Source organism: Corvus kubaryi, unplaced genomic scaffold (assembly GCF_017639235.1).
Source record: "Corvus kubaryi isolate FWS band 111438036 unplaced genomic scaffold, C.kubaryi_AGA036_p1.0 37382, whole genome shotgun sequence".
Lineage (NCBI taxonomy): Eukaryota > Metazoa > Chordata > Aves > Passeriformes > Corvidae > Corvus > Corvus kubaryi.
In genome coordinates, this window is record NW_024581124.1 from 476,762 (window position 1) to 491,044 (window position 14,283).

At 47.6% G+C, this 14,283-nt stretch overlaps 1 protein-coding gene and 1 long non-coding RNA gene across 6 annotated transcripts in view; one reads left to right on the top strand and one right to left on the bottom strand.

Annotated features, from left to right (window-relative positions):
- YDJC (YdjC chitooligosaccharide deacetylase homolog) overlaps positions 1 to 14,283 on the bottom strand; it is a 30,509-nt gene extending 16,226 nt beyond the window's left edge. The window contains exons 1-6 of one of the 4 annotated variants that reach the window (XM_042034700.1): positions 14,181 to 14,283; positions 13,394 to 13,566; positions 5,428 to 5,587; positions 4,620 to 4,719; positions 3,533 to 3,710; positions 580 to 2,107 (exon numbers count right to left, since the gene is read on the bottom strand). In XM_042034700.1, the coding sequence (XP_041890634.1) occupies positions 1,765 to 2,107; positions 3,533 to 3,710; positions 4,620 to 4,719; positions 5,428 to 5,587; positions 13,394 to 13,551 (939 nt within the window). In that variant the 5' untranslated portion in view covers positions 13,552 to 13,566; positions 14,181 to 14,283 and the 3' untranslated portion in view covers positions 580 to 1,764. Of the gene's footprint in view, positions 1 to 579; positions 2,108 to 3,532; positions 3,711 to 4,619; positions 4,720 to 5,427; positions 5,588 to 13,393; positions 13,567 to 13,646; positions 13,884 to 14,180 lie in introns of those variants that run through there. The other 3 variants (XM_042034701.1, XM_042034702.1, XM_042034703.1) reach the window with 3 other exon arrangements.
- LOC121667731 overlaps positions 12,130 to 14,283 on the top strand; it is a 5,675-nt gene continuing 3,521 nt past the window's right edge. The window contains exon 1 of one of the 2 annotated variants that reach the window (XR_006017139.1): positions 12,130 to 12,760. This is a non-coding gene — a long non-coding RNA (uncharacterized LOC121667731). The remainder of the gene's footprint in view (positions 12,761 to 14,283) is intronic. The other variant, XR_006017140.1, reaches the window with a different exon arrangement.

Here is a 14,283-nt window from a genome sequence, read left to right on the forward strand (position 1 = left end):
AGGTCTTCCATGCTCAGCTGCCAGGAAATGCATCCAGAATTCCACAGGTGTGTAACGTCCTAATGGGCGCGATCAGAGCCAATTCAGGGCTTAGAACTTGGGTAATTTAAGTGTTTATAATAAGGTTTAAAAGTATCCATAAGAATGTGGTGACGATTCCGTAAGCGATGGAGCTCTGCTTTCCGGCACCGGCTGCAGAGCGGCCCGGCGGGCACGGGGTGGCGCTGGCGGGTGCGAGCGTTCCGGGCGCGGGTCTGTCCCGGTGCCCCCCGGCAGCAGCGCCGGCAGCGGCTCTGGGGCCGAGGCATCCCCAGGGGTAACGCCTTGCCCTGCTCTGACTCGGCCCCGGCTCAGACATCTAAGTCACTTTCTATAATATAGGAAAGAATCGGGAAAAATTTTCTACATCATCCTTGATGTTTTTCCTATTTGTACAGGACAAAAACTTCCTCAGACGTTATAGGAAAGGTCAGACAGTTCCTATTAATGATAGAAAGGGAGGCCTTTCCAGCAGTGTGGGAGCAGACAGGTGAGTGGGTTCAGTTCACTCACCAGATGAAACCAAACCCAAAAGCCTCCTGAAGCTTTGCAATAGAAAAGGCCTGAGTTTATTTTTCATTTAAAAGGATGATCATACTGACATTTTAATATTAAAAAACATGGTTAACAAAACTGATTATATTAAATAGATCACTCGTGCAGAGAATGAGTATAAACAATGTAAAATAATTCTTCTCCTGTGAAAGTCCTACAGGAATTACAGGGCTGTATTTAAGAATGTATCAGCATTACTGGGGCTTGTTGGAGTTCGAATGCTCCGGTGATGGGAATAAAAGGGACGAATACAGGGACCGTCTCCCCTCGCAGCCATGCTTATGGCTGGCAGAGCTTGTGCTTGTCGTGAGGGGCAGTGGGTGGTTCAGGACCAGTTGCTGCTGCTCTCATACACAGCAGTTACTGAAATAGCAGATGGGTCAACAGTTGCTGCTCCTGCAAAGTCATCCAGAAAAGTCTCTCCAACAGGGCTGTGGCTGATGTTACTTTCCTAGGGGGGCTTAATGCCAAGAGGCAACATAACCAGGCAGAGACACAATTCCTGCCAGCTGAGGCGGCTCCTGGGAGGTGGCTGCAGACCCCACTGGGCCCCGTGTGACCCGACTGCTCCAACCAGAGGAGGGCTCTGAGGGTGACATGTCCCTGCACCCCTCACCATCGGTGAGCAGGTATGAGTTGGGGGGCAGGGACTGGCTGCTTTCAGAAAACCAAATGCTGAGGGTGTCCAGGCCCCTGTGGGTGACCTAAAATGAGTAACTGCTCCAAAGCAGCACCCGCTCCCCAGCACGTTTCTTGCTTTGCCATTAGGTCTGAAAGGAGAAATGATCAGACCCTTCAGGGTGCTGTGCTGCAGTGTCTCACAGCCAAGTGTCTCCGTGCTGCTCCTTTGCTGGCAGGAGCTGAGCCCTGGGAGCATGTGCTCCACTGGGGCGGTGTGATGGGGGTGTCACAGAAGGAGTTTGGCACATTTAGAGCTGACGACATGGCCTTAAAACTGGCAGCTGGGGCTCTGGGCCACTACCTGGAGCTGCTCACAGGGTGGTGGTGTCCATTCCCAGGCTGTTCACAGCTCCTGTGAGCTGTACCAGGGCTGTGACACTGGTTAACAGTGATCTGGACATTAGCAACTGCCTGTTTTCAGTGGATTGGATGGATGGATGGATGGATGGATGGATGGATGGATGGATGGATGGATGTCTGCTCATTTATTTAAAGATCTTTGAATGAACACAGCTGAATGTTCCTGCTTTTGTAATGGCTCTGCAGCTCTGGCTTAATTAATGTCTGGAGTTCATGGAGGCGTTCCCAGGACTGTGAGAAATCATCTGGTCCTTCCCCACAGCCGCCGACGGGTGGGACACTGGGGTACCCCGGGTGCACCATCAGCTCAATTGTCACTGTCCTGCCCTGCGGTGCCTTGGCCGTGAGCTCCAGGATAGCGCTGTCGATGGCACTCCGGATGCTGCTGACAGACATGTTCCTGCCCATGGTGCTCAGGCCTATGTAAATGTCTGGCCACCTGGAGCCAGAGGGGGGAACACTGGTGTTAATGCTAAAGAGGTAGGGAGAGAATTGTGTTACATCCAGTGGATTAGGAATCAAAATTTACCTAAAATGTAAGATAGAAAAGGGGGAGGAGGTTTTTAAAACTTTTAACTATAAACAAAAGTAAAACTTTTCCTGATTGAAACCAGAATCCTGTTTCAAGCAGCAGTTCTGCAGGGACAGCAAGGCCCAGCACAGCCCCAGCACTGCTGCTGGGACAGTATTGACATGCACCATGTCACAGCACATGGGGTGTTTGGCATCTGTGAGCTTAGAGGTGCATTTCATTTTCCCAAAAGGGAAGAGCAGCACTAAACTGAGAAATGCCACACTATCAAAGCAACCAATGCCTGAATAATAACTCTCAGCTAACTAGAAACAAAAGTGACTGAAATAAAATAGCAACCACCCAGCTAAAGGAGCCTTCTGCCAGAATGTATCAAAGAGCCATAATAACTGGACAAAATGTTACTCCTAGAGCACACCACCAACACGCTGTTTCTTAGTAGCTTCACACAATTCTTTGCTCCAGTCTGGCTGCAAGTCTCAGTTCTAAGTGCCTGGATGAGTCCAGGAGAGCTGAGCCAGTGCATGTGAGGGCAGAATGAGAACATTTTTGGAAGAAATCGAGGCTGGAGCCTTTACCTGAATGATCACAGAAGAGCCCAGCTCGACTCTTCTTGAGAAGGGAGAAATGCCAGCCTGCTGCTGGTGTTCAGAAGAAGTGATACAAAAAAAAAAAAAAAAAAAAAAAATTCCCAGAAAATAATGCTTCCAGTGGACTGAGGAAGTAATGATATCTGCTCCCAAGGAGAGGTGACTGCAAGGGTCTCTAGTGAAAGGCCTTTAATCCATAAAACACTGTATAAGCTTTTAAGAGAAGGATTTTACTGGGGGAAGGGCTGAGCTTTTTGGGTTTGGCCCCTGAGATGCAGGACACTGACAAGGCTGTTTGCTTAGAGCAGGGATCACCAGCTGTGGTACTGCCAACTCTCAGAGCTCCTTGCTTCCCCTTAACACATACTTGCTTTGAGTTAATATCTTTCCTGCTACTTAAAACCCTTTCTCTACTATGACTGGAAGATGAAAATTTAGTTCTTGAAAACCTTCCCTAGAAATACTTTTAAAATTCCAGTGTTGATGCAGCATTTCTCCTGACATTCCAGATGCCAGGCTGATGCACCTTCACTAGAAAGGCTGAGAAGCATATCCTGGAAAGAACATTCCCTTTCAAGTGGAAAATGACTCATCTCCTTCAAACAAAACTTCCTAAGCCTTTGTGCCCCCTCGGCACTTTTGTGCTCCTGCTGAACCTCTCTTTAAGTCCTAAGAGGAAAGAGAAAGGTGGTGTTCCATTTTTGAAAGATATTATCAGGAACTGATACAATCTTAATGTTTTACTACAAAAAAGGATGAGTAACACCTGTCTTACCTTATTCCATGCTTTGTAAACACATCCACTGTGTTAAAAGAATCTTCTTCTACTCCCAGGTAAAAGTCCATCAGAGATGGTGGAATCCAGTCACAGTTATGCAGGCCTGGCTCTATTGGGACACGTGTGTACTTAATCCCATATTCCTCTAACACCTCTGCAAATACTTGCCTGACCTCTGTAAGTAAAACCAGAGACAGCAGTCAGGAGTTGGATAACCAGCTTCTCGTGTCCCCTGCAAGCTGTTAGCAGAGAGGCTTCTTTCTTTCCTGTGTTTAAGAAAATAAAATTCCATTTGGTTTATCTTCTGCTGAAATTCATCTGTATGGGAGTCACCTTCTGTACAGGAAACATTTCTCCCTGAACTTCTGCTGTAGGTGCCTTGTCATTCTTCCTTTCGGCACTGAGCCTTTAGTCTAGCCCCCCTTCTAAATGAGTGACTCTGGTCTTAGAGTGCACCAGAAGTGACTGCACTGTCAGGAACAAGTTCTTCATCAAGTCCCTGTACAGCCGGAGCAGTGTTATCCAGAGGCAGTTAGTATTGGAGTGGGGAAACCTGGATTCTTTTCTCACTCCATTTCCCATCTGCATACCACAATTACTTTATTTGCAAAACAACGACAAAAGATCCTTGATTGTCTCTAAAGGTGGGAACTGCAGGCAGGGACTGGGGTCGGAACACAACAGACAGGATGGGGTTCTTGTAGCATCTGAAAGAGCCACCAGCTATTGCAAGCTCCAACATTCCAGTTTAAACTGGCCAGTCTGCTGCTGGCTTTGGTCTTCCTCCTCCAGTCTGGGTGAGAACATGGAATAAGGATGCTGAGGAGAATTATTGTTCCTTGAAGGAAAAGGTGGAACCTGGGCCATTTGTGCCATTAATGCCCTGGTGTTGCTATGGGAAGACCCAGGGCTCCAAGCAGCGAGTTTGGGTCTGGGCAGGACTGTGGGGTCAGGTGGGAACATTCAAACTGCCAGCAGATGTCTCATGGTGGAGTTTATTGCCCATACATGGAGCTGTGGCAGGGGGAGTCCCCTCTGAGCCCACCCTCTCACCTGCTTGGTGCTGGGAGGATTTCCTTCTTACCTGGGAGAACATGGACGTGCTGGTGCCCATCCATGTGAGGAGGTAGGTGACCTGTCAGCTCATGGAACAGCTCCACCTGGGCCTTTAGCTCCTGCTTCACCTGTGCAGCAGAAAAGGGTCAGAGCAAGCCCTGGCAGAGGCTGAGAGCAGGGGAGTGATGGGGCTGCTGGGACCTCACTGGGCAGGAGTTGGGCCCTGGCTCTGCGAAGCACCAGGTGCTGTGGTTGTACAGGGATGTGCAGCATTGCTGGGCTGCCCAGAGCCTCCCCTGGGCACGAGGCTCTTTGTGGTACTGCTTATGGGGATGGTGCTGATACTGGGATGTTCTAGATACATAGGATATTTGAACACCCATTTCTGTTTAAAACTAATGCAGTTTTGACCACCTGGACATGTTCATCCTTGCTCATGGGGCAAAACCAGCCATCTCCCTAGAGAATCAAAACCTATCACAAGCCGATGAAAAGCCTGGTGCCTACTTAAGACTTTTCTGTAATTTGCTCTTTACTGATCTCTAGGTTCCTTGCAAATACCTGCTCCAATGCCCCTTTTGCCTCCTCAGATAAATAGTTAACAGTGTATGCAGGCACTGAATCAGTGAGGAATGTGTTCTCAAAGGCTGCAGAGCCTTTGGCAGAATGAGGCCCAGGACCTAAAAGCCAGCTCAAGCTGCACAGGCAGGATTCATCTCTAAGCCTACTCACAGCTGGGACCTGGGAAAGGTCCTCAGCTGTTCTGTGCTGGGATAAAATCAGGCTGATTTGTATCAGGAAGGCAAGTTGTACAGCCGTATGTGGCTTTCACCTACCTCTGACATATTCAGGAGACCTTTTGATAGAGCTGTTCTGAATCCCATTTTTCCATGGAAGAATCCATCTTGGTTGAGCAAAGAAGAGTTTGTCTTGAGCACCTCACATACAGGGGAGCCCTCGGAGAGGTTGGCATGCAGGCCTATTGGGATGTTGTGTCTGTAACAGAATTAAATATCTGCTAAGCTTTGCACCTCCTTTACTGTGATCAAAGAGGGGGAGATTTAAGTGTAAGAACTAGACGGATCTTAGAGGTGTTGCTGTACTCACTGGAGTACACCTTTGTATCTCTGCTTTGCTAGAAAGGATAGCAGAGTGACCCCAGCCAGAGCAGGACATCTCCAGGTAACCACCCTGTGCACTCTGCCAGGGCCAGCCTGTGAGTGCCCCCAAAACTTGCTCCCACTCTGGCTCACAGCACAAGGTGTCTTGGGCTAATTGCTGTGACTCCAGTAACTGCAGTCACTGGTAGCTAACTGAAAAATCCAGACCTTGCAGCCTTTCCTAAAGCACTTCCTTAGCCCTTGCTAGGTTTCCCCTTGAGTTGTACACCCTGTTAAAGATGATACATTTGTGAGACATTTGAGTTTTACCTGATGACTCCTAAAGCTACCCTTAAGTAGAATCCAGTCATTTATATATAAACAGTGGCCAAGGAAGCTGTTATGGCAACAGCACAGGCTATAGGTGTAAATACTGTCTGAGTTTAAGGGTTTCCTGGTCCAAGGGGCTGCAGCTGGAATTGCCTGCAGTGGCCAGGCTTCTGTCTACTGAAGCAATCACTCCGTGAGTGACAAGACTGAGCTGTACAGAGCAGCATCTCCCTGGCACAGCTGAAGGATTAGTGATTGATTAACCAGTTGCACTCTGTAACATTAAAAAAAAAAAAAAAAGGAACCATGGAGCTGGTGTGGCTGCAGAGCTCCCCTCAGCCACAGGGCTTAGCAGGGTGCTGGTGTTTCCTTCTTGGTCTGTGCTGTGGATTCCCCTGTGAGAACAGGACTTGTGCATGCTTGGATTTGTGCTGGGTTTCATTAGCATTTCTGGAAATCCTCAGAATCAGTAGCCAAAATGATGCTTTGAAACTTTTTCCAAGACAACCCGTGGCCTCTGGCTGACCCAGTCAGTGGATGACAGGACTGCAATATTCTGTCTGTGCTGCCCAGTCTGAGCCATGGTGCAGAGTGGATTTCAAGGCAACAAGTCTGTGATGCTTTAAATTCTTCTTGGAACTTTTGCAAGGAGCTCCTAGAACTAGGTGTGGTCTGTCCCTGGTACAGCCCTTGTACCACAAGGAGAAAACAAAAACAATCTCCATCTAGGCAAAGTGTGGAAAACTGAGATCTTCCCATTCCGTCTGACATCTGAGGCTGACTAGTGAAGCACCAACTCACTGGAGACAGGACTGTGGATGGATTAGACCAAGTCAGAGTCATTTAGCTCCTTCAGGTCCTAAGGCTTTGGCCCTTGCAGGACTGAAAGTCCTTTTTTCCTGGCTCTTCCATGTCTTGATCCAGGTAGATGGTGCAGACAGTTGCTAGATACTACTTCTCAAAGATATAAACATTAGGAGCCAAGTTGTATGCACAGCTCTGTGGAACAAAATGAGTCCAGTGTGTGATTAAGCAGCTCAAATGTTTAACAGAGCAAAACAGCTTTTGGAGAAAGGTCCTCTCTGGCTTTTCTGATCTGGTGATTTCTGTACAGCAGGGCCTGGTTGTTTCACTGACGTTAAATGTTCATTGTAGCTGGGGCCTGAGCACACCAACTCCTGGCTAACACAAGAAGTGGAAGGTGTGTCACTGGGAGTGACAGGCTGCAGGGCAGGGCAGGAGGCAGCTACAGTGCAGAAAGGGTACTGTGGCAGGAGGGCTTCCCCTCCATCCTGTGACCTGCTGAGCACCCTGCATGAGCCCAAAGACAGATGGGAAGCCTGTGGTTTTCTTACGGTTTTCTTTTAGAAGTCCACCCCAGAATCTTTATCCTGTCTCTGGGAAGCTCTTGACTGCATCAGCTGAAGTATTATTTGTGCCACTGCCAGTGCTGTTTGCAAGAAAAAAAGGATACATGTGTTACCATGAATCAGCAGATGGACTTTTTCTGTTGAGTACTCTCTTTCTCATGTGTTGTGGGAGGGCAAGAAATGAACAGCTGAGCCTCTCAGTGTTGTCTCCCAGAAGCATCAAATGAACTGCCTCCAATGCTGTGAGGGAAGCTATTTCCAGGAGAAGGCAAGTCCTTCTGACAGGTGTGGGACACCAAGGAGCCAAGGGCTGCACTGGGGAACATGAGAGCAGCTCCTTACCAGAGCCAAACCCAGCCCCAGAGCTGGGGAATGTGCAGAATGTGGAAGTGCAGAGAGAGCTGGCCTTGTCCTCGGGTAAGAGGAGACCCTGACTGTAACATTAGAGCATGTTTCAGAGCTCTGCCTAACACCAGCTGAATATCTTAATAGTTTTCTCGTGGAGTCAGTCCTGCCTGGACAGACTGTACATGCTGAGGCGTCTGGAGAGGAATTGCTTGTGTTTAATGGCTCTGAGATACAGCACTGAAAAAAAAATTCAAAATGCCACACATGAGAAACTTGTTTAGAAATATTCATTTGTGGGAGGTGCACCAAGGAAGGCATGAGGGGAAGGTTGTAAGGATACGGGAAGGAGGACAGTTCAGTGGGTACAGCAGAGTTCTACTGCAAGCTAGCAGGGAGAAAAGTCAAGGTGCAGGAATATCCTGAAAGGACCCATTTTTCAGAGTGTGTATGATTGTTTCTGCTACAGAAACAACAACAAAAAGAAAGCAACAACTTTGTAGTTGCCCATATCTTTCAAAAGACTGTAAAATATCCGCTAATTTATTGGCTGAAATACTGATGCTAAGACCAGCAGCTCAAGCAGCTTGTATAGCATGTGATGCTGCCCTGGGACCAGAGCTCAGCTGTTGTGGGTTTGGCCTCATCCCCGCTGCTCTACACAAGCCATTTCCAGGCGGGACAGGGTGAGCCCTGGTGGCCACTGCTGGTCATGAACTGCTAATTGTTCACACAATATGCAAAATAAAAGGATTGGCGTTGGGCTTCAGGCAACAGTTTAGTTTCTGCATACAGCTCCCATTGTCAAAACAAAACGATGTGAAGAATCTACTTGGTGTCTCTAAATCCTTTTTGGTGACTCTTTTAAGCAGCAGTGACCCTTCCAATCTGTTTGGAGAGGCCCCTATGTTTGCAAGTCTGTCCCAGTGCCACAGGGAGTGCAGAGATGTGAAGCAGGATTTAGCACAGGGGTTCAGTTCACTCCTGTTAAAGCCACAGGACAGTAGCTACAGGTGTGTGCTCCTACAGCAGGGGCATCATTAGACTGAGTTGCCTGGGAGTTTATGGAGAAGAGGTTCAGGCCACTGAGGTTAATCCACTAGTGAGCTATCTGCACTGACAGTTGGCTGTTACCTCTGTGGTTCTCTTCTCACCATTCCCTCTAGAGGTGGGAGGAAAAAAAGGAGAGGCTTGTGCAGGAGGAAATATCCTTACAACAAGTGCTACAAGGAGCAAGAAGGAATTCACCCTGGAAAGATTTCTGAGTCAGCAGGCCCAGCCCAGTTATCAAAGAGAGAGGAAATACAAGCAGTTAAACTGCTTAGACTGCTTCCTTTTCACGTAGTTGCTTGTTCTGCCACACGAGTGCTCTGAACAAATGTCTCTGCTGAGGCAATGTGCAGCTGCCATCCCTGTTCATTCACATCCTTGGCAGCAAAGGGACCCTGGAGATGGTTACTACACCGAGTCACTCTGAGTTTGGTGGATGAGTAACAGTGTCCTGGGTCCTGCCTGGCCATGCCATGGGACTCTGTGTATTCCTGGGAGTAGGAATAGCTGTGGGAATTATGAGATTTGCCAAGCACAGTCCTAATTGCCTTGCTGAAGGTTACATGCCCTGGCATAAGCATGGCACTTTACCCTTTCCCTGGACAGGTAAACAGATCCCACCTTCAACATCCTGTTTGTATCATCCAGGAAATTGCTGATCATCAGGTTTCAGCCCAAGGGTGACCCAAGTCAGAGCCTCATGTAAATATCTACATATAAACATCCAGCTTCCATGAACACCCAAGTGTCTGAAGCCAGACAAAGCAAGGCTTTGAGCAAAAACATGCACTTCTCAGTTTCCTCATGTTGGCTTCTGCATACTTCCTCACACACACTTTTACCATTCAGTAATATCTGTCTTTCATCAAATAGCATCTTTTCTTGCTCTGTGACTGCTAAGAACCTATTTCTTCTGCCAGAAATGCTCTTAAGCCTCCGCAGTGTTAAGAACTGGTGCTGTAACACAGCTTAGGGACCCGAGTTTCTGTTGTAATTACATCTTTGTATCAAGTGCAGCTCCTGTGTCTGTAGCCTTACGTCAGTAAAATGGACTATTGCCAGTAAAGTCAATATGATCTGGGATTCTAGTGTTAGGCTTCAGATTGGGTCCCACCCCTAGCCAAACAGTTCAGCAGTGGAACTGTCTGCTGTGTGATTAACAGTCAAACAAAAGGATGATGAGAAAGCATGAGAGATTTCTAAATTAGTCAGATGTTGACTGGGAGGGTCAGAATTAAGTCACTATCTACACACATATTTTGCAATTAGTGTTGATGGGAAAGGAAGTGAAAACATAGGGAGCAATTAAATGTGGCTTTTTAAAATTCTTCCATTAACTGTACCCAGATGTTGTGGGGGCTTCAGCTGATGTTCAGTATTTAAACTGCAAAAAAATACCCAGGAAGACTGAGATTGTGTTCTAAAATACGTCACTTTTCATAAGCTATCTGGACACAAACAAATGGAAAAGGGTCCTAAGGCTCAGTGATACATGAGCTGTTTGATATAAAGGGAAGGGGTGGGGGATATGGCAGAAAACTGTCTTAGGTGACTCTATTTCTATCTCCATCCTTCTCAGGAAAAATTAAGGCATCTCTTCATTTAAGGTTACAAAATAACCCTTCTAGTTTCTGGGAAAGGCTCTGGAATAATCACCAGGAAGTCTGTTTGACTTCAAGGTAGGGCCTATTAAGTAGAAAATTAAGATTATATTATATGGATAAGCAGGAAATCAGAGTCAGTGGAGACCACATAAATAGAAAAGTTTTGAGTTACTGAAAAAACCCTCAACCCACAATGGCAGTCTGTTCTCCCACCTGCTGCTCTGGTTATGTTTTGCTCTGGCAGATGCTATCAATAGGTTTGTCATTTGGTGATGGATCAGGACTCTGCTGAAATCTCTCTGTTGCCAGAAATGAGTGTGCCCCTTCTTTCAGCCCAGTTATGACAGTGAATGAGGAAAGCCCAAGATCCTGAGCCTGAATGTAAAGGAAGGTGTATCTTTTACTACCTGGTTCTGCTGTTCTGCAGTTGGCTTGTGTTAGAGCTGATACAAAGATCTGCTGACTATCATCACATGTCTGCCAAGGCTTCTAATCAAGACTCAGGGCAACAGATGGTATACTCAGAAACTACAGAATTATTGTGAAAATGAAAGGAAGAAAGACATTTCAGAGGAACTGTGCTCCTTTCTGAAGGATGCTGAGTCCTAACATTGTAGGGCAGTGTGAGGTGCTTAGGAAGGAAAAGTTGTCTGCTTATTAATTAGCTCTGCCTGTGTCCAGTTAACTGAAAACCAGGTGAGGAGTGAGAGCTTAAGACTTGCAGTGACAAGCAATCATGTCAGAGACAGTTTATCAAGCAGCCATAGCAGCAGTCCATCACTGACAATCCTGGCACCACCTGTGTGTAAGGCCAAATTCCACAGCACTGGAATGTGCCCCAGGAAAGGACAAACTACTTGCTTCAAGGCTCTTCTTTCAGCTGGGGATAGATCCACCCTTCCTGCTTATGCCAGTGGTCAAGGCTGAATAGGGGAAGAAAAACATGGGGAGGAAAAAAAAATAGGTAGACTTCCATCCCATAAAATAAAAAGCCTCAATATTTACAGTGGGATGGGAGATGACACCAAGCAGGGGAAAGAGGGAATAATAGTGGCAAGACAGTCAAGCAAGTGATACTTTCCCCTTTTTGCACCACAAGATGAGGAGAGCTCAATGACATTTCTAGTAAGTCTGACCTCTTTGTCATCTGCGTAGAAAGAGTTTGAATCAGCTTTTGTAACATGAACAAATATCTCAGGGGTGACACAGGAGTTTGTTTACACACACAGGTGCCAATTAGCAGCAGCTGAAGGGCTTGCATTGAACCTGAGTAACCCTCTTCTTCACACCTGCTAATGCTCCCCCCATGTCTGGGTAGGGCTGAACACACCTGCAGAGAGTTACACAAATGAGGAACTGTAGAACCTGGGCTGCTGATCTTCAGTGCTGACAGATGTTCCCAAAGTCGCCCTGCTTATATGCTCAGGAATAGATTTAAATGCATTTCATTCACATTGACAATTCAAAATTACATTCTGCCCCACTCCCCCCACCAAAAAAAAAAATCAAATTGTAGCAGCAGGCTGCAGCCTCTGCTGTCCCCTGCCCTCCAACCTGTCTTTTCAAACCTGTATCAGCTGCCAGCACAAGTGTCATGACCTGGATTCAAATATGCTTTTTAAACCCCTGATTACATGGCCTACTTCCTGGCTATGGAAATGAGGCCAGGTGGATTCTATTTTAAAAGCCTGCTAAAGACCGTGGCTAAAATAGCTGACAACATTACCAGATCACTGGGGTTTAAAGGGTTTCACAGTGCCTCTGTGTCTGAGAGATGTGCTGGCTTTCTCTGTGTTTTCTGTTTCATTTACTAATAGGATTTTAGGAATCTCAGTGGTGTTGTGCCCCTCTCCTTTTCATTCCCAGGCAGTTCCTCCCTCGATGTTTGTGTGGAATCTCTAGCCTTTTTACAGACCAGTTTGCCACTAACACCATACCCTGGCTTTCTTCTGCTACCCTACACCAAAGAAGCTACAAGCAATTTTCAAGTACCCTTAAAACCATAGCAAAGTGAGGAGAGATGCTCAATGAGAACAAGGACTGCAGGACTCTCATGAAGCTCTCCCCCACAGCAGCTGCATTTGAAGCTTAAGGTCTCAGTTTATTTAGTAGCAGTACAGCTCCTTTCCTTTTCTGCTTTCCTAAATTGTTTCTCAATCCTGATGTTCTCTCTTTCAGGATATACTCCTGCTTCCAAGTGCCTGCCCACAGCATTAGCTGGGTTTTATCTCCCAAATACAAATAATGCTTCCTATTAAAGGATTTGCTGGACTAGTCCATGAGACTGCCACATAGCATTTGATCTGCTGCAGAGCTAACTGTGCCAGCAGCCTCTGAAGTTGGTGAAGAAGTAAAGGTGGTAGGTACAAGGTATTATCCCTTTCTTTACGTATGCATTTTTTACAGATGTGTTTATCAAGCGTAGAATTAATAGAAATATTAATGTGCTTTTATAAAAAGGTTTATGGGGTAGAAAAAAAAAATCAGGTTTTCCACTGCCCAGATTTATAAATAAGCCTTTGCAGAATCATACCTTTCCCTGATTCTGCAAGGAGCCTGGCTGACCTTGTGTTCAGCCTGGGTAAAATGGATCAAATTAAATGAGATTTAAAGACTTGCGCTTTTATTCTCTAATAGTTTTAGGGGTAGCAGATTGGTCTGAATATATAATGTGCACTTTCATTCCGATGATGCATCCTTTAGGAGTGCGGAAGGAGAAAGTATCAAAAACCCAAATTCTACCAGTCAAATAGTGGAAGTGCCTTCCTATCCTGAGGGGGAAAAAAGACACAGTGGCTAAACTAGAGAAAGACCATTATGGGTATTGGTTGGCAGATCACTGGTTTTACTATGAAGAGTCTTACTAAGTGTGTCTGAATATAGCTTTCTTATACCAGCCTGAGCAGTGATACAGTGTTTATTCTGGGGCTACAAAATTCTAAATTTTCCAGGGTTGGTTTTTTGTGGAGGCTGTCCACAACGGAGCTAAAGAAAGTAGCTTACCTCCTTGCCAATTTGGCTGCATCTGCTGCAGCACTTCCGTTGACTAGAAGGGACACGTTAGATATCGCACCAGCCAGGAAACAGTCCACGATGCCTTGGTTTCTCCGAGGACAATAGCCAAAGTCATCTCCAGTTACTATTAGCTTCACCTGAAGCATCCTTAGATGTCATCCCTGGCAAAAAAGTAAAGGAGGTTAAATCGGAACAATCAGCAGTCTGCAGATCACAGGCAAGCAGGAAAAGACAGGCTTACCGGGGGCGAACCCAATCGTGACTCAGCCCCTGACTAACTCCTCCTGCTCCACCTCAGCCCGCCGCTGTCTCGCAGCTCGCACAGTGGCCGGATTTGCGTGTGGCCGCCGGGCTCACACCGTCCCTCCCTGCTCCTGCCTGAAAGCACCAACCTTGCCTTCCCCTGCGGGGAAAACCCTTGCGTGCAATTTGTACCTCTGGGGATGAGGAGGGTACGAAAGGTCAGGGACTTGGTGGGATGATTTAATTGACCGAGGGTGCGTCAGGGGTTCAGATTCCATTCCCGGGCACACCCTCGCCCGCGGCACCCAGTGAAATGGCACGGGTGCGGATCACCTGAGGCAACCCCGCAGCCGTGACGTCTTTGAGGCCACCGATCCCCGGCCCCATCCGGCGCGGCCGGAGCGGGTGCGGGCCGTGTCCCCGGGGAGAAGCGGGACTGGAGCGGCCTCCAGGGGCCCGGCCCTGCTCTCCCGCTGCGGCGGGGGCGCAGGGGACCCGCCAGCCTCCCTCCCGCGCCCGGGGCAGTGCGTACCTCCGCTCCGGCCCGATCCCGGTCCCAGGGCCGCCGCCAGGTGTGGGCGGCCGCGGCCGCCGCTGCCCCGGGGGGGACGCTGGCCCCGGTGGCGGAGCTGTGC